This window comes from Ochotona princeps, chromosome 6 (assembly GCF_030435755.1).
Source record: "Ochotona princeps isolate mOchPri1 chromosome 6, mOchPri1.hap1, whole genome shotgun sequence".
Taxonomy (NCBI): domain Eukaryota; kingdom Metazoa; phylum Chordata; class Mammalia; order Lagomorpha; family Ochotonidae; genus Ochotona; species Ochotona princeps.
This window is the reverse complement of record NC_080837.1, coordinates 44,998,725-45,021,334: the sequence shown is the minus strand read 5'-3', so window position 1 is coordinate 45,021,334 and position 22,610 is coordinate 44,998,725. Positions and strand designations below refer to the sequence as shown.

Genomic DNA, 22,610 nt, shown 5'->3' with positions numbered 1-22,610 from the left:
ATTTGAAGATGGAGGATGAGGCTGTTAGATAAGCAATGCAGGTCATCTCCTGAGGCTAGAGTGTCAAAAGAAACAGACCCTCCACAGGTCCCGCAACGCAGCCTAGCGGCTAGAGTCCACACCTTGAACCCGCCGGGATCCCATATGGGCGCTGGTTCTAATCCCAGCTGCTCCACTTCCCATCCAGCTCCCTGCCTGTGGCCTGGGAAAGCAGTCGAGGACGGCCCAAGGCCTTGGGACCCTGCACCCATGTGGGAGACCTGGAGGAGGTTCCTGGCTCCTGGCTTCAGACTGGTGGAGCACTGGCCGTTGAGGCCACTTGTGGAGTGAGTCATCGGACGGAAGATCTTCCTCTCTATCTCTCCTCCTCTCTGTATATCTTTGTAATGAAAATAAAATAAATCTTAAAAAAAAAAAAGAAAGAAGTAGACCCTCCAGAGAGAACCAGATCCTGCTGATGTCTTTGCTTTAGCTTGGTGGGACTCATTCAGGGTTATGATCTCCAGGATTCTAAGATGATTAATCCAGTTTTCGGCTGCTGAACTTGTATTGCTGCAACAGCATCAGAAACAAAAAGTGAGAAACATAAGTGATGGCTCAATGGCTAAATCCTTGCCTTGCTTGTGCTGGGATCCCATATGAGTGCTGGTTTGTGTCCCAGCTGCTCTACTTCCCATCCAGCTCCCTGCTTGTGACCTGGAAAAGCAGGACAAAATGTCCCAAAGCCTTGGGATCCTGCACCTGTGTGGGAGACTCAGAAAAGCTTCAGGGTGGTTCAGCTCCGGCCGTTGTGGGCTTTTGGGGAGTGAATCAATGGATGGAAGATCTTTCTCTCCTTTCCTTTTTGTAAGTCTGCTTTTCCAATAAAAAAATGAATAAATCTTAAAAATGAAAAGTGGGTAACATGGCTTCTATAATCCACCAGCTATTTGCTTGTTTGTTCAACTCCATTATGCATGTGAACATGATTCAGAAGCAATTTAAGAACTGTTAACAATATCCCTGGTAATAAATTGTTCTGTCGGGAATGAAGGTGATAGAAAGAATTCTTCTTTTATTTTTATTATCATGTTTAAATTAAACATATATGATAAAATAACTTCTACTTTAGTAATAGTTGTGCATTCGTCAAATTGCATTGAAAATAATTTAGTAACGTTATTCTTTGGTCTAGTTCTTTAATACATTGAGATATGGCGTTATTAAGAAGTGGTATTAAGTCATCTTCATTGGCACTGATATATTTAAGTTTTAATGAGAAACTTTTTTTTGCAGTTTTTTACTAATGATTCAGCAATTGCATATTTTCTTAGGGTTAACAATTGAATATGACTTTAGAAGAAGATCTAGACATTCTAATATTCATATAGAGTACTGGATATTTGCTTTTAAACCTAGTTCTATTTTCCAATTTTTAAGATTTCTTATTAGTAATTAACACATGTACATTGTTATGGGATGCCATGTGATATTTTAACGGACATACGCAGTGTAAGCTAATTATATCAGGCAATTGGCACTTCAGTTTCACTTTTTTAATGTTAGGAACATACCGAATCCTCTCTTCCATTTCCTTATACAGTATATAACACGTTGGAGTGAACTATAGATACCTCCTTGTGCTGTGGAATGATTGGACTCATTGCTTCTCTATTTACTGTATTTATGCCCTTATGCAACCTCTGCTTATTCTTCTACTCTCAGATTATTGGAGATAATCACTACTCTAAGCTCAGATGAACTTTTTTTTTTTTAAACTTTTGCATCTGAGAGAGAAGAGGCAGTAATTACCTTTCTGTGTTCGGTGTCAGTTCTGGCCATGTTTCTGCAAATGTTAGGATTTAATTCTCTCTTGATGTTGAATAATATTTCCTTGTGCATGAATGTACTGCTTTTTTGGGCTATTAGAATAGTATTGAATGGCTATAAAAGTGTCCTTTCAATTTCTGTGCTTTTCTCATTGCGGACCAAGCTTTGAGAAGCACCCTGGATCGGGTCACCTCCCTGTATTTTTGGGGTTACTGCAGTACTCTATAATTGGACCATCCCTTTAATCTTGACCTTTCTTCCTTACATTGTTCTTTATCCTGTAGTTGAATTAATCTTTTGCAACTGTGCATGATTATATAATTCTTGAACAATTCCTCTCAAACATTTTCCATTTAGCTAAGAATAAAATCCATAGTTCATTACTTGATTTATGTGACCTTCAAAGAACTGGCTCATGATTCACTTCTTTTTTTCATCTTTTGACATTACACTTTTATATTCCAATCAAAATGAACTACTTTTAGTTTTCTGAAGGCTTACTCACTTTCATTTTGATCTTTGCAAAAGTTATTACTTCTTTCACACTTCTTTATACCTAATAGTTAGATAATTTCCACTTATCAATTGGGTATCTGCTCAGATATTACTTTTGAAAGATTTCCCTGTTGCACTTTTAATTCTAAGATAACCATGCTTCTCTCCCTCCCTCAATCCTGCCTCTTTTTTCTTGCTTTCTTTCTTGTTTATATATTTACTTGAAAGAATTACAGAAAGGGAGGGAGAGAGAGAGAGAGAGAGATCCTTCATCCCCTGGTTTACTCCCCAAATGCATGCCATGGATGTCATGGCCTGAGCTGAGCTGATCTGAAGCCAGGAACCAGGAGCACCTTCCAGGTCTCCCATATAGGTGCAGAGGCCCACATCCCCGAGCCATCCTCTTCTAAACTCTCAGGCCACAAACAGGGAGCTGGTTTAAAAGTGGGGCAGCCAGGACTCAAACTCGTGCCCATGTGGGATGCCAGTGCTGCGGGTGGATGAATAGCCCACCATGTCATTGCACTGGCATCCACTTTTTTTTTTAAAAGATTTGTTCATTTTTATTTAAGAGGCAGATATACAGGGTTGGAGAAAGGAGGAGGAAGAGAGAAAGAGAAATAGTTTCCATCTGTTAAATTGCTCCCAAAATGGCTGCAATAGCCAGAGCCAATCTTTTTTTTAAAGATTTATTTATTTTTATTGGAAAGGCAGATACATATATATAGAGGAGGAGAGATAGAGAGGAAGATCTTCCTTCTGATGATTCACTCCCCAAAGTGAGTGCAATGGCTGGTGCCGTGCTGATCCAGAGCCAGGAGCCAGGAGCCAGGAACCTCCTCCAGGTCTCCCACACAGGCGTAGGGTCCCAAGGCTTTGGCCGTCCTCGACTGCTTTCCCAGGCACAGTCAAGGAGCTGGATGGGAAGTGGAGCAGCTGGGATTAGAACCAGCGCCCATATGGGATCCCGGCGGGTTCAAGGCGAGGACTTTAATCTACACTATCACGCCGGGCCCGCCAGAACCAATCTTAAGCCAGAAGTTCTTCTGGGTCTGCACACAGGTGAGGGGACCTAAGGACCTGAGCCATCCTCTGCTTTCTCAGGCCACAGGCAGGGAGCGGAATCAGAAGTGGAGCAGCTGATACCTGAACTGATGCTCATAAGGGATGCTGGTGCTGCAGGTGGAGGATTAGTTTGCTAAATGACTGTGCCAAGTGCATACCCCAATTTTCTTTATAAAGTCATCAGTTGATGAACATTTGGATTGATTCCATATTTTAGCTCTGGTTAATTCAGCCTCGCTAAACATGGGGATACAAATAACTCTTTCATATCCTGGTTTCATGTCCTTTAGGCAAATTCCTAGGAATGGGATTGCTGAGTCATATGGTAGATCAATTTTCAGATTTCTGAAGGATCATAGTGTCTTCTGTACTGGTTAGATAGAAATTTAACATTGAACAGCTGAGGGTTTTTCCTGGTCAGTTAATTAGTTAATTTTTTACTATATTATGCCTGAGTGGGTCTGAGTGTTTCCTTTTTTATACTTACAGATTTCTCAGCTGCACAGTGACCAGTAGATGGCAGAAAAACCAATGGGTAAGGAAAGCTATATTGTGCCTTCCAAAAGAAAATCTGTATAGGGTGCCCCATCCCCTGCCAAAGATTCATTCATTTTGTTTGAAAGGCACTCACAAAAAGAGAAAGAGAGAGAAAGAGAGAGAGAGAGCGTGCGAAAGAGAGACTGAGAGAGAGAGAGAGAGAGAGAGAGAGAGAGAGAGAGAGAGAGAAAGAGATTGAGGGAGAAAAATATCTTTCATCAGCAAGGTAATTCCCTAAATGGCCACAATGGCTGGACCTGGGCCAGGAGTTTCATCTGGATCTCCCACATGGCAGGGACCCAAATACTTAGTTCTTCTTTTACTGCCTTCCCTGGTGCACCAGCAAGGAATTGGATCAGAATTGGTGCATCCATGACTCAGATCAGGATCCATATGGGATGCTGGCTCTGCAGGTGGTAGCTTTAACTTATGGCATTACCACACTAGTCCCAAGGACTGTTGTTTGCTTCCAGATTTCTTTGGAAAGCAAAATTCAAATTAAAAGAGGTATAACTTAATAACAGGCACTTTATTTCATGGATTCATTGCTACAATGTGTGCCAGAACCTAACCTTCACCTTTGAAATCTTATACTATATTACCATATTGCCATACCACGGAGCTCTATGACTTATCTTGTATAACTGAAATTTTGTTGCTTTGGTCAGTCTCCACTGTTTTACCTTTTCCTTAGTGCAGGAAATTGCTGTTCCACTCTGCTTCTGGGAGGTTTGAGCATTTTATATTCATCATATATGTCGTGTGTGTCCTGTGTCCTGGCTTGTGTGTTCTGCAGATGGCAGAATTTCCTTCAATTGTTAGGTTGGAGAATATTCCACAGAATGCATGTTCCACATTAAAAAGTCTATCCCCCATTTATGGATATTTGAATGCCTTCTTTGTCTTAACTGCTGTAAATAATGCTGTAGTGAATATGGGATTGCCAGCATGTATTCAATATCCTGATTTCAACTTTTTAAAAATTATGTATCCCTAGGAATGAGATCATGAGATCATACAATGGTTTTGCTTTCAAGATTTTGAGGAAACCCCCCTTAGGCTGTAGGCTACTGCCTAGGTTCTGTTGTACCTAGGCAAGTATTACACTGCTGAGAGAAAAGCAGCCGATAGCTGGCAGGCATTCAGGACTTGGTTAATGCCAACTTTGTATTAACTATATCAGTATTCCAGCATAGTTGTTTCTTCTTCTTCTTTTTTTTTAAAGGTACGTGGATAAGGGGGGAACTCCAGGCTGGGATATACCACCCTGGACCCCAGGCAAGGGAGAAGGAGCTGCAGATTGTCTGGGGAAGGAGGTCTGGAGATGTATTGAAGTGGGAGTGGCTGAGACATGTTTGATAGGGAAGGAATGGCTTCTGGAGTCTTCCACAGACCTGGCTACTGCACTCGCAGTTAGCCAAGGGAGCTGAGTGGGAGTGGTTTAGAGGAGGGAACGTGGAGTTCATGCATGTCTGGGTCAGGCCAAAGCACCGACCCACATGGGAGACTGGACTGGGCTTAATAGCATCACCTACCTGGTGTACCTATTGGTGCACACAAATGCTGGAGGCCATGCCTGGCTGGGCTAGATCACAGTACCCACATACAAGTATCGGTGCAGAGGGTGGGCCACATCAAGCTGAGTCACAGCACCTACCAGAATGTGAGAGAACCAGATCTGGGGTAGATTCTGTAGGGCACTTGTGGGCTTGCCTCTGTACGACTGTAGCACCCAATGGTTGGCTTGGAGAGCTGGGGGTGGTGATGGGCCAATCCAGGCTGGACCACAGAACTCATCTGACAGGAATCCACCTAACACTCACAGGAGCCAGGCACAAGTGAGAGACAGGATGAGGTACGGATCAGACCTGCTTGGACCATAACAATTTCCAGTTCACAAGACGGCTGGGGGTGACTCAGGCTGGGCTAGGCTGCTGCATCTGCCATTGAGAGTTGGCATTGGAGCAGGTCGTGATGAGCCAGGCTGTACCACCTACTGGTGAATGCTGAGACTGGGGACTGGCCATCTCAGACTGGTCCACTGCACCGCTGGCATGTGCAAGACCAGGGCTGGGATCAGGCCTGGCAGGGGAACTTTAAGGACCTCTTGCAGGGCTGTGGCTTCCACTGGTGAACATGAGAGGTCAGGAGGTGGGAGCAGGTCAGTCTGGGGGTGAACTGAGCTGCTGTACCCACTGGCACACAGGAGAGCCAGAATGGGTGTGGACCAGCTGGGCTAGGCTGCAACATCAGTGCGCAAGTGCTGGGACTGTGAGTCATGTCAGGCCAGACTGCAGTACCCCCTGACAGGCTCAAGATCTAGGACTGAGAACATGCTTGCCAGGGGAACGGCGAACAGTTCCCTGGTAGGCTATACCTATTGCTGGTGAGCACATAATCAGGGCTGGGGGTGGGCCAGGCTGGACAAGGTGGCAGCACCTGTCTGCATACATGAGGGCCGAGTTTGGGGTGAGTTGGTCTGAGATAAGCCACAGCACACACGTGTGTGCATGAGAACCACATGGGATATGGGCAGGCCAGGTTAGGCTGCAACAGAGGTATGCAGAAATGGTCTGGGGGTCAGCTTGGTGGGAATATTGGGGGTCACCCTGACTAGGCTGCAGCACTTGCTGGTGTGCACAAGGATGGGGTCTGTGGCAGGCTGACTGGGCTCAACTACAGGACTCCATCAGTTTGCAGGAGAGATGGGGCTGGGGTGGAACTGACCAGGCAGCTGCATCCACTGTTGTATTCATTGGCTGGTGCAGGTGACAGACTACATCTGACTCTGTACTAGCTGGCACACACAGAGTCAAGTCTGAGGTCATCACAGGCAATGTTTCTTGGGGGACTCTCCAACTAAACTGCAGGAGCAGATCTTGGCCACAGAGAAAGTCACAGAACGTGTGGTCCAACCTTGGGGTGCATGTATCAGGACTGGGCCTCCTCAGCTGCTGATGCCTGTGCAGTGGACAGCATGCCCAGATGCACACAGAAGACATGATGGTCAGCTCATCTAGGCAGGCAAGGGACATCAATGTCCTCATCAGAGGATGGAATGCAGAACAGGTTGGACAGCTTTCCCAGCCAAGCACTGTAGCATGTTGTTCTTGGGTCTGTGGATGCACTAAGGTGGATTTTGTCAAGCAAAAGATCTTAGAAAGATTCTCTCAAACTTGGAGAAATGAAACCACTGCTCAGAACTATCAAAGCCACTCACGTAACATTGTCGGAACACTTTTTCTCCACATCAGGGTTTCTAAGGTGTCATCAAACGACCACCCCCATCTCCAGGTGCTGCTACAGTTTGGCAGCAAGGAATAACCCCCTTCCCCTGCTCTCTTGTGGACACAAGAGAAGAAACAAACAAACAAACAAACAAGCTCGAAATCCATGTCCCACCCACCTTCCTCGGTATCTGACCCTACTAGAGGCTCACATGGTATGCCTCCCTCTCAATTGTGTAGTCAATAGTAAAAATAACAAATTTAAAATAAATAAAAAGTAAGTTAATCATAAGAATATAGGCTTTGATGAGAATGACAAAAATTTTAAAGATAACCAGAAACCCATTCGTAGTCATATTTGAAAGATAGAAAACACAGTGGCATAAACATATACTCAGAACTTCCCATATACCTCTTATTGTGCTATGGCCCTTATGTAAATAATCACATTTAATCCTTGTGACATTCTTACAGACATAATTATGATCATCTTAAAGCGTCAGACTTTAAGCATCTAAGTGTTAACATTTCTTAAATTGCACAATAAAAAATGATGTGAGATTCTCTAGGTTGAAAGCACAGTCAAGAAAAGGAGCCACGGTGATATACATTAGAATAAAATGACTGGCGTAACTAGAGCTGAGGGTTTATATTAGGAAGTGATAGGAAAAGCTAGTTTCAGTGGTAGCATATTGTGGAATATGTTGAATGCAAGGCAGAAGGATTTAAATATATTAACTCTGAGGAGCAGAGAGGAATATGGGTTAAAATGGTAGTAAAGTTGGAAAATCCACTATTTTTTAAAAAGATTTATTTATTTATATTGGAAAGGAAGATTTACAGAGAAAAGGAGAGATAGAGAGAAAGATCCTCTATCTGCTGGTTCACTCCTCAAATGGTCACAATAGCCAGAGATGAGCCAATCCAAAACCAGGAGCCAGAAGCTTCTTCCAGGTCTCCCATGCTGGTGCAGGGTCCCTAGGCTTTGGGCCATCCTCTGCCACATCAGGGAACTGAATGGGAAGTGGAGTGGCCATGACATGAACCGGTGCCCATATGGAATACTGATACTTGCAGGCAGAGGATTAGCCAATTGAGCTATAGTGCTGTCTCCGAAATTCCATCATTTTCCATCATTTCTGATTGCTTGAATTTGTGACAATTGCATATGTAAAGTAAAAAATTGAGGTAAAAATATTAAGAACACAATCTGAGGACATACAATATGCAGAATATTGCATGTTGACACCTATTACACAAAGGCTACCAGGAACCCACCTGCAGTTGAATAAAGCAGGGTTTGTTTTGTTGCAACAGTGGGGGATATTGTAATGATGGGCCATTTCAGCAGGAGGGAATCTCATATAGTAATGACAGCTTTTCATCACAATAAGGATAGCTTTAAGAAAATTTCACTGGATGTTGGAAACAAGTGCAAGGGTTGAGTCAATACGAAAAAATGCATTTAGTCTATACATATTTTCTGTTAAAATATGTGTAACTGCTAATAACTCGGACTGAGACATGAAGGTGAAAGAACTGATATCTCTCCACAATATTCTTCTAGAATCTGGAAGTATGGCATATATTTGGCTCATGATTTTTGACAAACTCTCATTCCAAACAGGACGTTTCTCAGGGCAAGTTTCATGTCTTTATTACGAAGACTGTAGATCAGGGGGTTAAAGAGAGGAGTCATGACTGAATACACCAGTGTGAGGACCTTCTGCATCAAAGTTGGGATGCCATACGTAGGACTCACATACATTACCATGACTGTTCCATAGAAAAGACACACCACAACTAAGTGAGAACCACAGGTAGAAAAGGCCTTTCGCCGGCCAGCTGCAGAAGGTACTCGAAAAACAGCTCTGAGCAAGAGGACGTAGGAACGCAGAATGTACAGAACAGTGAAAAAGAGGACAAGGGAGCTCTGTGTGTAGAAAACAGATTCAGTGATTGGGGCTGGAGCGCAAGACAGAGCCATCAGTGGATCCATATCACACAGGAAGTGATCAATGACATTCGGACCACAGAAGGGGAGTTGGGAGATAAAGAAAATGGGAACTGGGTACCCAAGGAATCCAATGAGCCAGCAGAAAGACACCAGCAGGCCACATAGCCTCCCGGTCATAATGGTGGGGTAGTGCAGTGGGCGGCAGATGGCCAGGTACCGATCATAAGCCATTACTGCTAAGAAAAGACATTCAGTTGTGCCCAGTGAAAAGAAGAAATAGAACTGGAGGAAGCACCTGGAAAATGAGATGGCCTTGGTCTCAGAGAGGATGTTGGCTAGCATATTGGGGACCGTGGAGGAAACATACCAGATCTCCAAGAAGGCAAAATTTCCCAGCAAAAAGTACATAGGGGTATGCAGACGTGAGTCCCACCTCACTGCACAGACGATGGCTCCATTTCCAAGCAGTGTCAAGATGTAAATCACCAAAAGCAACGAGAAGAGGAAAATTTGTGTCTTCCAGTCACCAGGGAATCCCAGCAGAACAAACTCGGTCACAAGGTGTGTTGCTGACCTGTTCATGGGCCTTAAATTAATGAGTGAGAGAGACGTGAGTATAACCCAGATTTTTTTTCACTCTCTGCGTATTTCAAGAATCTCATTGAGAAGGGAACTTGTGTTATATGGAAGAAAAGTGAGATTTTCTCAGACCATGTGGGAATCAATCTTACCAACTCTTGATCAGATTATGATTCTAAATTGCAATATTGTTTTGGTAGTGTATAGTGCAATTAGAATTTTCTATACCGAGTACAGACTGATTAATTTGCTTTGTCCAAAAGAAAAATTTTCAGTTTTTCAGATGTTTTGCAGAGTTGGTAATAGATTGTTGTGCATAACTTTTTTTAAAAAAGACATGTAAATGGTCTCAAAAAGTTCTTGAAAAACACATACTACAAAACAACTCTTTGTGAGTCCTTAGTTATTTTGCACAAAGATAAGTTTTCACTTTCATTTATAATCTAGCAAAATTTAACTTTTTACTTCTATTTTTAAATGGATATTTTACGATACCCTGTATCTTGAAGATAGCTGGTATGAGATTTGATTAAAACTTTGACAACACACAGTAAGTCAGGTGCTCTGCCACATGGTGAAAAAGATGAAATCAGGTTACTAGCCTTTCAGAGTAGTCCAACTAACTGAATGGTCACATATAAATATCCCTGAGATATGGGCCTATTGCTAATGCTTACTGTTTCCTTTAAGGATTTTCTTTATAAATCTCAGTGATCATCTGAGTGATGCCTAAACAATCCTCAATACATCATATACCTTCAAAGAACAGTGGGAATATTATTTTTAAAATATCTCTAATTGTGTTTAATTTTGTATTTTATAACACTACAAAAGTAACTTACTTTTATTCTTTTAATTTTTAAAATAGCAGTTTTAATGAGATGTAAGTCAGATTCTATAAAGTTCACCCTTTAAAATACATAAAATTTAGTGGTATTGGAAATATTTTTAGTATATTGCACAGCCCTTATCACTTACTTCCAAAAAAAGCACTAGGCAAAATTAAGTTTATTTTCAATTCCTTGTTATCTGTGCTAGTAAAATCTTAGATTCGGCGCTGCAGGCAGAGGACTAATTTGTTATGCCACCATGCCAGGCATTTGATGTTGATTATACAAGAGACTTAGAGAGGGGACATGATTTTTCATCAAATGCCTGTGTACTGTGTTCACATATATGACTTTTATGCTAATGCAAAGTACTTCAAATAGCCTATGAGAAATGGAATGTAATGATGAGTTCAGGAGCTGGAGTTTTGGAGTAGCTGGTGAGACTGCCACCTGTGATGCCAGCGTCCAAGCCTGCCCATTGTGGCTATCTGGGGAGTGAACCACCAGATGGAAAATATCCTCTTCTGTAATCTGATTTAAAAATATTTAAAAAGGTAAGCTTATTCTCATGCAAAAATTTGAAATTCATGCATAGCTTTTTCATAATATGCATTTCCACAAAGTTTTTGAAGACGTCTTGCATATGTGGGTTTAAAAAGATTTTTTTTAAATGCCAAAGTTAATTTATGTTTCAATTACATTGTACCTGGACTTTTGGAATTATCTTTGTGCTATGTTGTCTTCTCTGAGCCTTCCCAGAGATACAGTCACTTACTGGATCTAAGATAAAAGATACTCTCTTAACATACACAGACATGGCAGTCACCAGGACCTTCAGGGCTTGTCTTCTTAGGTTGGTGGTGTCCTAGCTCAGCCTGGAGCGAGTGATGGGAACAGGGGAGTTGAGCATGTCCTTGGTACCGAGCCACTCCTCCCTGGTGCTGATGAGGTAGACTCCGGGCCAGTGCCTTGGATGGGGTTTGATGTACTTCATCATTTCTGGAGTCTCCAGAGATTTTCTAGCAGTTGTTTTCTAGCAGTTGGCTTAGACATTTAACGTGTAAATCGATGATGAATCTGTTTCCTCTTGGGGATCCTGTAAAACTCTGTCTCCCCCCAAGCAGAATTACTGTTCCCTGAGGGTGCCCTGGAATGCATGTTCTTGTCATCTCTTAGGACTCAACCAGAATTTACTGTATTAGTTTCCAAATATATTAACTGTGGAATGCTGGTTAGTGTTGAAGAAACAGAGAAGTGGGAACTCTGTGGGGTGTGTGTGTGCGAGAGAGATTTCAGGAGATTTCCCACTGCGAGCTTGTGTTCTATTAAGGGATCACTCTCTGTAGGGATGGGTGAGATGAGATGAATGATAGCTTTATCAATGACTTTAATTCTGAAATGTAAAGATATTTGTGAACAAATCTTTATCTAGCTTAAACGAAATGCATCAACATGGAGAAAATGAAGTACATTTTGTTGATTATTTAAATTAAAAAATTAAAGCAACTAGGGCTAATCCTCCCCTTGCAAGTGCCAGGATTCCATATAGGCGCTAGTCCATGTCCTGGCTGCTCCACTTCTCATCCAGCTCCCTACTTATGGCCTGGGAAAGCAATAGAGGATGACTTAAAGCTTTGGGACCCTGCACCCATGTGGGAGACACAAAAGAAGATCCTGGTCTCAGAGCAGCTCAGCTCTGGCCATTGTTGCCATTTAGGGAGTGAACCAGAGGATGGAAGGTCTTCCTCTCTGAGTCTCCTTTTCTCTGTAAACTCTGATCTACTTTTCCAATAAAAATAAATAAGTCTTAAAAAAAGGAATTATAGCAACAAAACTTTCTTGGTGTCTTTCACTATAGTGACCAGATGGTTGTTTCTGGCTAAGAACTGCCTTGATTGGGCTGATAATAATTAGCTGACATGGAAAGAATTTCAAGACTATAAACTGAGGTGATTTTTAAAATCAAATAATTGAGTCAGATTGTTAGTTTCTACTTTGATTTCATTTTCTAAACACGGGAATTTGAAACTACTTCAGGGCCTGGCGGCATGGCCTAGTGGTTAAAGTCCTCACCTTGAACGTGCCAGGATCCCATATGGGCTGCTGGTTCTAATTCTGGCAGCTCCACTTCCCATCCAGCTCCCTGCTTGTGGCCCAGAAAAGCAGTTGAGGATGGCCCAAAGCCTTGGGACCCTGCACCCACGTGGGAGACCTGGAAGAGATTCCTCATTCCCGTCCGTTGTGGCTCACTTGGGGAGTGAATCATCGGACAGAAGATCTTCCTCTCTGTCTCTCCTCCTCTCTGTATATCTGACTTTGTAATAAAAATAAATACATCTTAAAAAAAAAAAAGAAAGTACTTCAAATGTGAGGATCAATTAAGAAAATTAAGAAAAAGTTATTTGGGTCCTGGCATGGTAACCTAGCAGTTAATGTCCTCAACTTGCATGCACCGGGATCCCATATGGGCCCCAGTTCATGTCCCGATGGCCCCGCTTCCCATCCAGCTCCTTTCCTGTGGCATGGGAAAGCAGTCGAGGATGGCCCAAAGCTTTGGGACTCTGCACTCACACGGGAGACCTGGAAGAGGTTCCTGCCTCCTGGTTTTCGGATTGGCTCAGCTCCAGCCATTGCGATCACCTGGGGAGTGAATCAACGGATGGAAGATCTTTCTCTGCTTGCCTTCTCTGTTTTTCTGACTTTCCAATAAAAATAAATAAATCTTTAAAAATCTTATTTGAAAGGGAGAGAAAGAAGGAGAGGGAGAGCTTTATGATCCATTGATTGGGCCACTCCTCAAATGCCAGGCTACCTTTAGGAGTGGGTGGCAGGGATGAAAGTGCTTTAGAATTCTCCACTGGTCTGAAGGTTGGCAGGAGCTGGAAATTGGGATTGGGGGCAGAGCAGGGACTTGAACTCAGGCACTTCAGTATGGGCTGTAGGTATGTTAAGAAGTGTCTTAATTGCTTTCCAAATACCCACCTTGAGCTGCAATTTTGTATTTTATTTTCTTCAATAGTGTTTTTTTGTTAGTTTAAGAAATAGTGTTTATTTAAAAAAATTAAATTGTGCTTGGAATGATGAGATTGGCAGCAATTCTTAACTGTTGAACTATCAAAACCACTTGAGCAGGACCCTCGGACATGCCCCACATCAGGGACCTGGGATGGGTGGGAGGCTGGGTGGGGCTTCTCCCTTTATTTTCCCCTTTACCCCAAATATAGAAAAAAAGAATGTGTGCAAGCAGTAGTCTTACCCACTTTCCTGTAGCCGTTGAATCTTTGTGCCCTAATTAGCTATGTAAAGATTGTAAAAAAAGAAAAGTATCAAAGGAAGAAAAGGCCAAAGATCTTAACGTTATAAAAAATTTTTTCACATTTAATTCAAAGTTTTATTTATTTACTTATTTGAAAGTCAAATACACAGAGAGGAGAGACAAAGATCTTTTGTCTACTGGTTCACTCCCCAAGTGGCCGCAACAGTGAGCCGATCTGAAGCCAGGATCCAGGAGCCAGGAGCTTCTTCCAGGTCTCCCATGTGGATGCAGGGTCCCAAGGCTTTGGGCTGTCCTCGACTGCCTTCCCAAGCTACAGGCAGGGAGCTGGATGGGAAGTGAGGCTGCTGGGACATGAAATGGCGTCCATATGGGATCTCAGCACATGTAAGGTGAGGACTTTTAGCGGCTAGGCTACCGTGCCGGCCCTTCACCTAATTCAGAAAAATGATAAATGTATTTTACATGTCTGATTCTAAAAAACTGATCTTCTGTTTATTCTTTGAAATTTTGGCTTTCTTCTTAGTCTCCTCTTATTTTACTTCTTTAAAACGTATCTTATGCAGAGGTGTCAGGGATGAATCAAGGAGAAAATTTTTATTGTTAATTACTTGGGCAATTTGTAAGTGAAGCTGATATTCAATGACCTCATGCCAGGAGTTCTCAAATTTTCTAATTTTGTTTTTTTCTTTTTAGAGTTGGTTTTGAAAGGCATAGTGATAGAGAGTGCAAGTGGCCTTGCGGGTCCTGGGGAGGAGAACGAGCAAAAAGAAATGGGGCAACAGTGCTCTTGTGGCCTACTGCCAAAGTTTGTTTCCAAGGTTCCAGTTTTTATGCACTTAACAACAAAAAAACAGCTCAAGCGCAACTCAGGTTTAAGTCATGTCTGCAAGCAAGGAGTTCAAGGAAAGCTAAGAAGGCGCCTTGGCCAAAGCACTATTGAAATTGGAATAGATAAGGAGTACGGTTTGCCGTTGGTTAGCTGACTAGATAGAGCAGAGATTTTTTTTTAAAGATTTATTTATTTTATTACAAAGTCAGGTATACAGAGAGGAGGAGAGACAGAGAGGAAGATCATGATTCACTCCCCAAGTGAGCCACAACGGCCGGTGCTGCATTGATCTGAAGCCGGGAACCAGGAACATCTTTCTGGGTCTCCCATACGGGTGCAGGGTCCCAAGGCTTTGGGCCGTCCTTGACTGCTTTTTTGGAGCACAAGCAGGGAGCTGGATGGGAAGTGGAGCTGCCGGGATTAGAACTGGTGCCCATATGGCATCCTGGCGTGTTCAAGGTGAGGACTTTAGCTGCTAGGCCACGCCGCCGGGCCTGAGCAGAGATGTTTTGCATTATATTGGAAAGTACAAAAACATTTCCAAGGACACACTGGGGGCAGCATGCATGCTGGAGAGGGGCCCTTCACCTCCTCCTCCTGGAGCCTCTTCTGAACAGGTTCCCAGCCTTGCATTTGTCACCCCAGCTTATCTTGTTGGATGTGTTCCGAAAGAGAGAGAGAGGAAGAGGTAGGGACAGAATTCTTCACTTGGTTGGTTTACTTCCCAACATAACTCATATCACTTAACAAAGTTGTGTGCATAGAGGCTGCACAATAAATAAGTCAAAAATTTCCTGGAAACAGGTATTACGATTCTGCAATCATCTTTACACTTTGTTGGGAGTTAATCTGCATCACTGAGCACAATTCTGACAGAGGAATCTCAGCACAACATGGTCAGCTACATATGAGTTTTGCCTTGCATGAAAGGACTGTGATGGCTACGATGAGTCTTCCACTTATAGAAAGAAATTCATTGGGTTACAGAAGATGTATTCATGAGGTTTGAGAAGCTCTCCTTCCAAAAAAGACATGCTGGAGGGCACATTTCATATCCTTGTTGCGTAGGCTATAGATGAAGGGGTTTAAGACTGGCGTCAGCACAGCATATATCAATGTGATGATCTTATGCATAGAAACTGAGTTGCCAGATGTGGGACTCACATACATCACCATTATGGTCCCATAGAAAAGAGACACCACGACCAAGTGTGATCCACAGGTAGAGAAGGCCTTTCGCCGGCCAGCTGCAGAAGGAACGTGAAGCACTGCCCTGAGCACCAGGGTGTAGGACCCGAGGATGTACAAAGCAGTGAGAATGATAATAAGAGAACTCACAGTGTGAAATGCACGCTCTATGATGGGCGCAGACCCACAGGACAAAGCCATCAGCGGTTCCACGTCACATAGAAAGTGATCAATGATGTTGGGACCGCAGAAGGGTAGTTGAGAAATGAAGAAAATCGAAACAGAATGTCCAAGGAAACCAACAAACCAACAAAGGGACACCAAAACGCCACAGATCCGGCTAGTCATGATGGTGGGGTAGTGCAGTGGGCAGCAGATGGCTAGGTACCGATCGTAAGCCATCACACAGAGGAAAAAGCATTCAGTTGTGCCCAGGGAAAAGAAGAAGTAAAATTGTGTGAAGCATCCAGAGAAGGAGATGGTCTTAGTTTTGGAGAGAAAGTTGACCAGCATGTTGGGAACTGTGCAGGTCACATACCAGATCTCTAGGAAGGAGAAGTTGCCCAGGAGCACATACATAGGGGTATGGAGTCGGTGGTCCCACCTAACAGCACAAATAATGGCCATATTTCCAGTCACAGTCAGGATATAGATCAAGAAAATAATGAAGAAAAGGATGATCTGCGTTTTCCAGGGCCCAGGAAAGCCCAGCATGACAAAGTGTGTCACAGTAGATCTACTTGATTTATTCATGATGCCCAGGCTATGGAGAGAAGACAGGTGGATGATTAGAATTTACTTGGCTGCTGAGGCACCTTAAAAGTTTTTTTGGAAGGGAGATTGATTCATCGAAGCAGATGAATGGATATTCTAAAATAAGTCTTGAACAAATCCTGCAGTGTCCTGAATGAGCCCTCCAAATTCCTGGTTATAAATCCTAGGCTGAACTTTCTGTGGCCATGGGCAAAAGTTAGTCAAATTTTATCTTCTTTTGGAGTAAAGAAATCTTGAAGTAGAGGCAAAAATGGCTTGTTTTATATCTAATTTGTTTTATGAAATCTGTTCAAATATAGCAATTATCTAGTGTTACCAACTTAGATTGTAGACATACACGCCATTATTTTGGATAGGTTAGAAGCTGAGAATTCCCCCCCAGATTTTAATGGCGCTTAGCTTGCTAGTATTTTTGATTCTTTCTTTCCTGAGTGATTTCCATTAGGAGAAGTAATTTTCTATCAATTTTTATAGAGACATAAGGATATCCAGATTATAAAATTATTTCTATATTTGTGTCTTGTTACTTAAGGATCTTTATGCTGCATCGCTGCCTGTATATAATTTGACATTTGATTCTTTATTTGTAGCAATAAAAAGCCACGATTACATATTCTCTCATACTTTGTATGCCAATTGATTGTACCTCATCTATATTTGCTTTTATTTTACATTTTTATTTTAAAAAATTATTTATTTTAATTGGAAAGGTGTATTTACAGAGAGAAGGAGAGACAGAGAGAAAGATCTTCCATCCCCTGGGTCACTCCTCAAGTGGCTGTAATGACCAAAGCTGAGCTGATCTGAAGCCGGGAGCCAGGAGCTTCTTCCTGGTTTCCCACATGGGTGCAGGGTCCCATGGCTTTGGCCCATCCGTCGCTGCTTTCCCAGGCTACAAACAGGGAGCTGGATGGGAAGTGGAGCAGCCAGGACAAGAACAAGTAGCCATCTGTGATGCCAGTGCATGCAAAACAAGGATTTAGCCACTAGACTACCGCACCAGCCCCACTTCATATATATTTAAAGGAGATATTCTATGAAAGATATATATAACATATACACTCTAGCGAATAAAAATTGTAATTGCCAAGATTTTCTAAACCTCTTACTGCTGCTCTCAGGATTTTTTCTTAAATTTACTGTTTACAAGATTTTGTTTTTGCCTTTTAAAACTTTTGCTTAGTAATCAGGATAGCACGATACAATAGATTCAATCCCCCTTTTTTCACTTTAAAACAATGTCATAATATAAGACATATATGTGCACACAAAAACATACACAAACATCCACACATTAGAATCCTGCAGAAAAAGAGTGTGATAATTGCTTTAACTTAATGGAATATCCAGAGAATTTTTTATCACGACATCTTTGATTTCTTTTTTTGTTATGAAGAGGTGACTTAGTCTTACTTTTTCTGACAGAAGTGGTGTTTTCCCAGCAATCATCAAGGAGAATTAAATAGAAAAAACGTCCTTGATTCGGTGAATTATATTAAATATGGTGAATATATTTTTAATTATGCAGCCACTGAAGGTTCAAATAAGCAGTAACACACAGTGAAATACGGAGCTACCCATTCGATGCACTAGAACCTTCCAACTATGTTGAAGCAGGTTGTCATTTGGTGAAGGTGAACAAGAAAATATCAAGAAGAGAAGGACCCTGAAAGATGTAGGCCCATGTTTTCATGGTCATAAACTAGGATGATTATAAAGAACTAAAGGAACCTGCCTAGGCAGTTGTTTTGGTGAGACTTTAAAAGGATGGATCCTTCACTGTGGGAATACTACCCCATCTCAATCCTTCCAAGCAGGATGCCTCTCTCTCCTCATGGAGAAAGAAAGCAGAGCTGCAGGGAGCAGTCACCCTGCCTTGGAGCAGAGAAGCAGCAATGGCTGAGCTCAGAGTCACAGCCTTGGACTCCAAAATATAGCTGCACAAGGCTGAGATCAATTCTTGAACCACAAAGCACCCTTGTTGGCATTGGAAACAACAAACAAGCAAAAATTCTTGCAGAAAAGCTATTAACTTCAGAGAAATCAAGGTGAAAGTGTTTTACAGGTTCTTTCCAATGGCATTGTAAGGGATGTGGCTAATACATCCATGGCAAAAGTCTATGTGAGACTTCAGTCCTAATGAATACTGATTTGATTTTATCTTTTTTTTCTTTATCAACTTTATTTATTTGAAAAGCAGGGAGCAGAGAGTAAGACCTATCTACTTTTTTATTCCTCTACTGCTTGCTACTGCTAGAGCAGGGTACACCAAATCCTGGAGCCCAGGAGTCAGTCCAGATCTCCTGCATGGGTGAAGAGGACCTAAGTATGTGAGCCATCACCGGTTGCTTCCCAGGGTACACATTGGCAGGAAGCTGGAACCGTGAGCAGAGAAGCTGGGACTCCAGTCAGTGCCCTAACTTGTAGATGGCTTTAGCCTTTTCAGATCCCTGCATTAGAGCAGTGAGGGTGTCTTTCCTCACTTGTGCATCAAAAGACCCATCCCGTCTTCCTTCTTTTAGAAATGCTTTCTCTCTCTATCTTGTACAGATAGAAGCTGGCTGAACAAGTAGAGAAGAGGGAGACCAAGAAGAAATTTATTTTGGTTTCAGTTGCACTTAATAGAGCTGCCTCCATACTATTTTGACTGAAGTTTCTACAAAAACAGTCACAGCATTGTTGGTCCTTTAAACACTTCTGGGGAAGGGGGAGGGCCTATAGATGGCTTTTCCAGCTTTTAGTGACTTCATTTTGGATGGTGTCAGTCCTTTGGTGATAGAAACAGTCCAGTGGAATTTTTCCCTTTTTAGTTCTTGAGCTTAAATGGAAGCCATTATTCTTTGAGACTTAGGTTCTTAGATGCACTGAATGGACAAATGCATAGGTGAGTAGACCCACCTGTGACTTAACAGCAGCCGTGTCCATCATAGGATGTATCCCTTGCAGAAAGATTTTCTTCTCCAGTGGCTCCAGTATGGAAGTCCTGGATGAGAACTGTTTATCTGGCTTATTTCACTTCTCACTGAGTGTCTAGAAGCCTTGTGTTGGCTCTTATTGATGCCTCATTTTAGCCTTTGTGGAAATGCTCAGCTCTCTCTTCATGTGTGCTACAACTTCCCATGTTGTCCCTGGGGGTTTCATTGATGTTTTTGATAAATGGGGCTACAGGGATTATTAAAAATAATGTGCCAAATTAAGTCCTGGGAGACCCCATGATCTCTGTAAATTTGATTTTTCATATTGGGTAGTGAGTTTGTGCCATGGGATACAAAGGGCCATTTTACTTACATACCTTTGGATTATAAAAATACACATGCCCATGGATTGGGAATTATATCGTGTGATAATTTTTAAGATTAAACTTTGAGTATAAAAGAAATATCATCTACAGTTGCCCATGCTGTCTTGAGCAGAGTTGCCAAGCATGCTGTGGAGGGAGGACTTGGAAACGCTTCAGCACTGGCTCTGGCAGACCCCTTCCCTCACACTTCTAATTGTATTGGGAAGTGACCAACACTAGAAGGGTATTCTCTCATTTTCAGCAGATTGGTCCCTCCATTGATGTTCTTTCTGTTTTAGCATAGGATCTGGGTACAAAAATGGAATCTGTCCTTAGCATAATCTTCTCTGAATACTTTTCTGCCAGGACTTGCCCAATAGCTTTTTGAGAGGCAGATGTGTTTGTGTGTTTGACGTATCAACTGTAGTGTATAAGTAGATAGATGTTCAGGGCGTTGCTATTCCTTATCTAAGATGATAGTGACTTTGTCATAATAAACTTGGGAAACAAGATACCCAACTGGGTGTAAGTTTGAAGGAAAATGAGAGATTGATCACTGGGAAGTGCAGAGTTACACAGATCAGTGGGAAGGAAGACAGAAGGAACTGTCTAACGAGTGAGGACTTTGGATGACATGAGATGAAGTCTTTACTTGATTTCTGTGTGATGGAAGGCAGAATCACAGAAGTATGAAGCTTACCCTGGTTTTGGTGTGAAACACAACCTCAAATGATGGAAAGTGCTTGCTAGTAGGGTTATTTTTTCTTGGTCCCTTTACTCATAATCCCTAAGAATAGTTGTTTTCTTTTTTTTTTTTTAAGATTTTATTATTATTGGAAAGCCGGATATACAGAGAGGAGGAGAGACAGAGAGGAAAATCTTCCATCCGATGTTTCACTCCCCAAGTGAGCCGCAACGGGCCGGTGCGCGCCGATCCGAAGCCAGGAACCAGGAACCTCTTCCAGGTCTCCCACGCGGGTGCAGGGTCCCAATGCATTGGGCCGTCCTCAACTGCTTTCCCAGGCCACAAGCAGGGAGCTGGATGGGAAGTGGAGCTGCCGGGATTAGAACCGGCGCCCATATGGGATCCCGGGGCGTTGAAGGCGAGGACTTTAGCCGCTAGGCCACGCCGCCGGGCCCAGAATAGTTGTTTTCTAAATTTCTGATCACATGCAGCTGATTTATTTAACCAGTTCAGGTTAAAACAAATCAAGGCACATCACACAAAAAGAATTCGTATAAAAGAATACATGTATATGTATCAACATATAATTACTCAATGAGGCCATAATGTTTAAATATTTTATTGAGCATTTTTCAGTGATGAGTTGAATTGGGACTGCTAAGGAAGCAAGAACAATAATTTGTCCAGTTAATTCAGAACAGAACACACTTAGTGAAGCCATTCTCTAACTTGTTATAAATAACCAGGTTAAGAAGGGACTGATTCCACATCTGTTTCAATGATGTCTCAGTTTTGACTAACTGCTAGCTTCCAGACTTTCTTTAGGGCATCTTTCATGTCTTTGTTTCGGAGACTGTAGATAAGGGGATTTAAGAGTGGAGTGACTGCTGAATATACCAAAGTGACTATTTTCTGCATCCCTGCTGGATTTCCTGCAGTTGGACTCACATACATTACCATCAGGGTTCCGTAGAACAGAGACACCACCATTAGATGGGACCCACACGTGGAGAAAGCTTTCATTCGCCCAGCACCAGAGGGAACACGAAGCACAGCTCTGAGTACCAGAGTGTAAGACACCAAGATTGAGAGGAAGGGCCCAAAGATGATAATTGAATTGAAGGTGTAGCAGATAAGCTCAGTAGAAGGAGAACGGACACAGGCCAGTGCAAACAATGGTCCTGGGTCACACACAAAATGGTCAATGATGTTTGGTCCACAAAAGGGGAGATGGGAGATCAGGACGATGGGAACTGGATAGCAGAGAAACCCACTCACCCAGCACACAGACACCAGGGTTATACAGAACTTGCCAGTCATGATGGAAGGGTAATGCAGTGGCCGGCAGATGGCCAGGTACCGATCAAAAGCCATAACTGATAAGAAGAAACATTCTGTTGTGCCCAGTGAAAAAAAGAAGTAGAATTGGAGGAAGCAGCCAGAAAAGGAGATGGTCTTCGTTTCCGAGAGGATGTTGGCCAACATGTTAGGGACAGTCGAAGAAACATACCAGAGTTCCAGAAAGGCAAAGTTTCCCAGGAGGATGTACATGGGTGTGTGGAGCCGCCTGTCCCATTTCACTGCACAGACAATAGCTCCATTCCCCAGCAGGGTCAGGAGGTAGAGAAGCAGGAGTAATGAGAAGAAGCAGCTTTGCATCTCTCCTGAACCAGGGAAACCCAGGAGGACAAACTCAGTCACAAAATACATTGTTCTGTTCTGGGATCCCAAAGCTGTTTGAAAAGCAGGAGTAACCAAAGAATGAATAATAATGAACATCTGTAGGCTTGGGCAATAATTTGCTAAAAATTGTACATACATTATCTCATCTTTCTAATGGTCTTATTTATTTACTTGAAAGGCAGAGTGACAGAGAGAAATAGAGATTTCCCATTTGCTGGTTCACTCCTCAGTGCCCACAATATCCAGATCTGGGTCCGTCAGATGCCAGGAGCCAGGAACTCCATTTAGATCTCTGACGTGAACACCAGGAAATAAATAATTTGGAGCATTATCATCTTCATCACAGGTGCATTTATCGAAAGCTGAATTTGAAGGCAAACAGGGCTTGATCACAG

At 42.5% G+C, this 22,610-nt stretch overlaps 3 protein-coding genes across 3 annotated transcripts; all 3 read right to left on the bottom strand.

Annotated features, from left to right (window-relative positions):
* Positions 1-8,686: 8,686 nt before the first annotated feature.
* Positions 8,687-9,708, bottom strand: LOC101527135 (olfactory receptor 11H4). Its single transcript, XM_004584632.4, has one exon. It carries the CDS (start codon positions 9,670-9,672, stop codon positions 8,728-8,730), a length of 945 nt encoding a protein of 314 aa, XP_004584689.2. The 5' UTR covers positions 9,673-9,708; the 3' UTR covers positions 8,687-8,727.
* A 5,893-nt stretch (positions 9,709-15,601) lies between these two features.
* LOC101524238 (olfactory receptor 11H7-like) lies at positions 15,602-16,552 on the bottom strand. The gene has a single exon (XM_004584884.4). The coding sequence runs from the start codon at positions 16,544-16,546 to the stop codon at positions 15,602-15,604; it is 945 nt and encodes a 314-aa protein (XP_004584941.2). The 5' UTR covers positions 16,547-16,552.
* Positions 16,553-21,318: 4,766 nt separating this feature from the next.
* Positions 21,319-22,311, bottom strand: LOC101526888 (olfactory receptor 11H6). The gene has a single exon (XM_004584631.2). It carries the CDS (start codon positions 22,309-22,311, stop codon positions 21,319-21,321), a length of 993 nt encoding a protein of 330 aa, XP_004584688.2.
* Between the last annotated feature and the right edge of the window lie 299 nt (positions 22,312-22,610).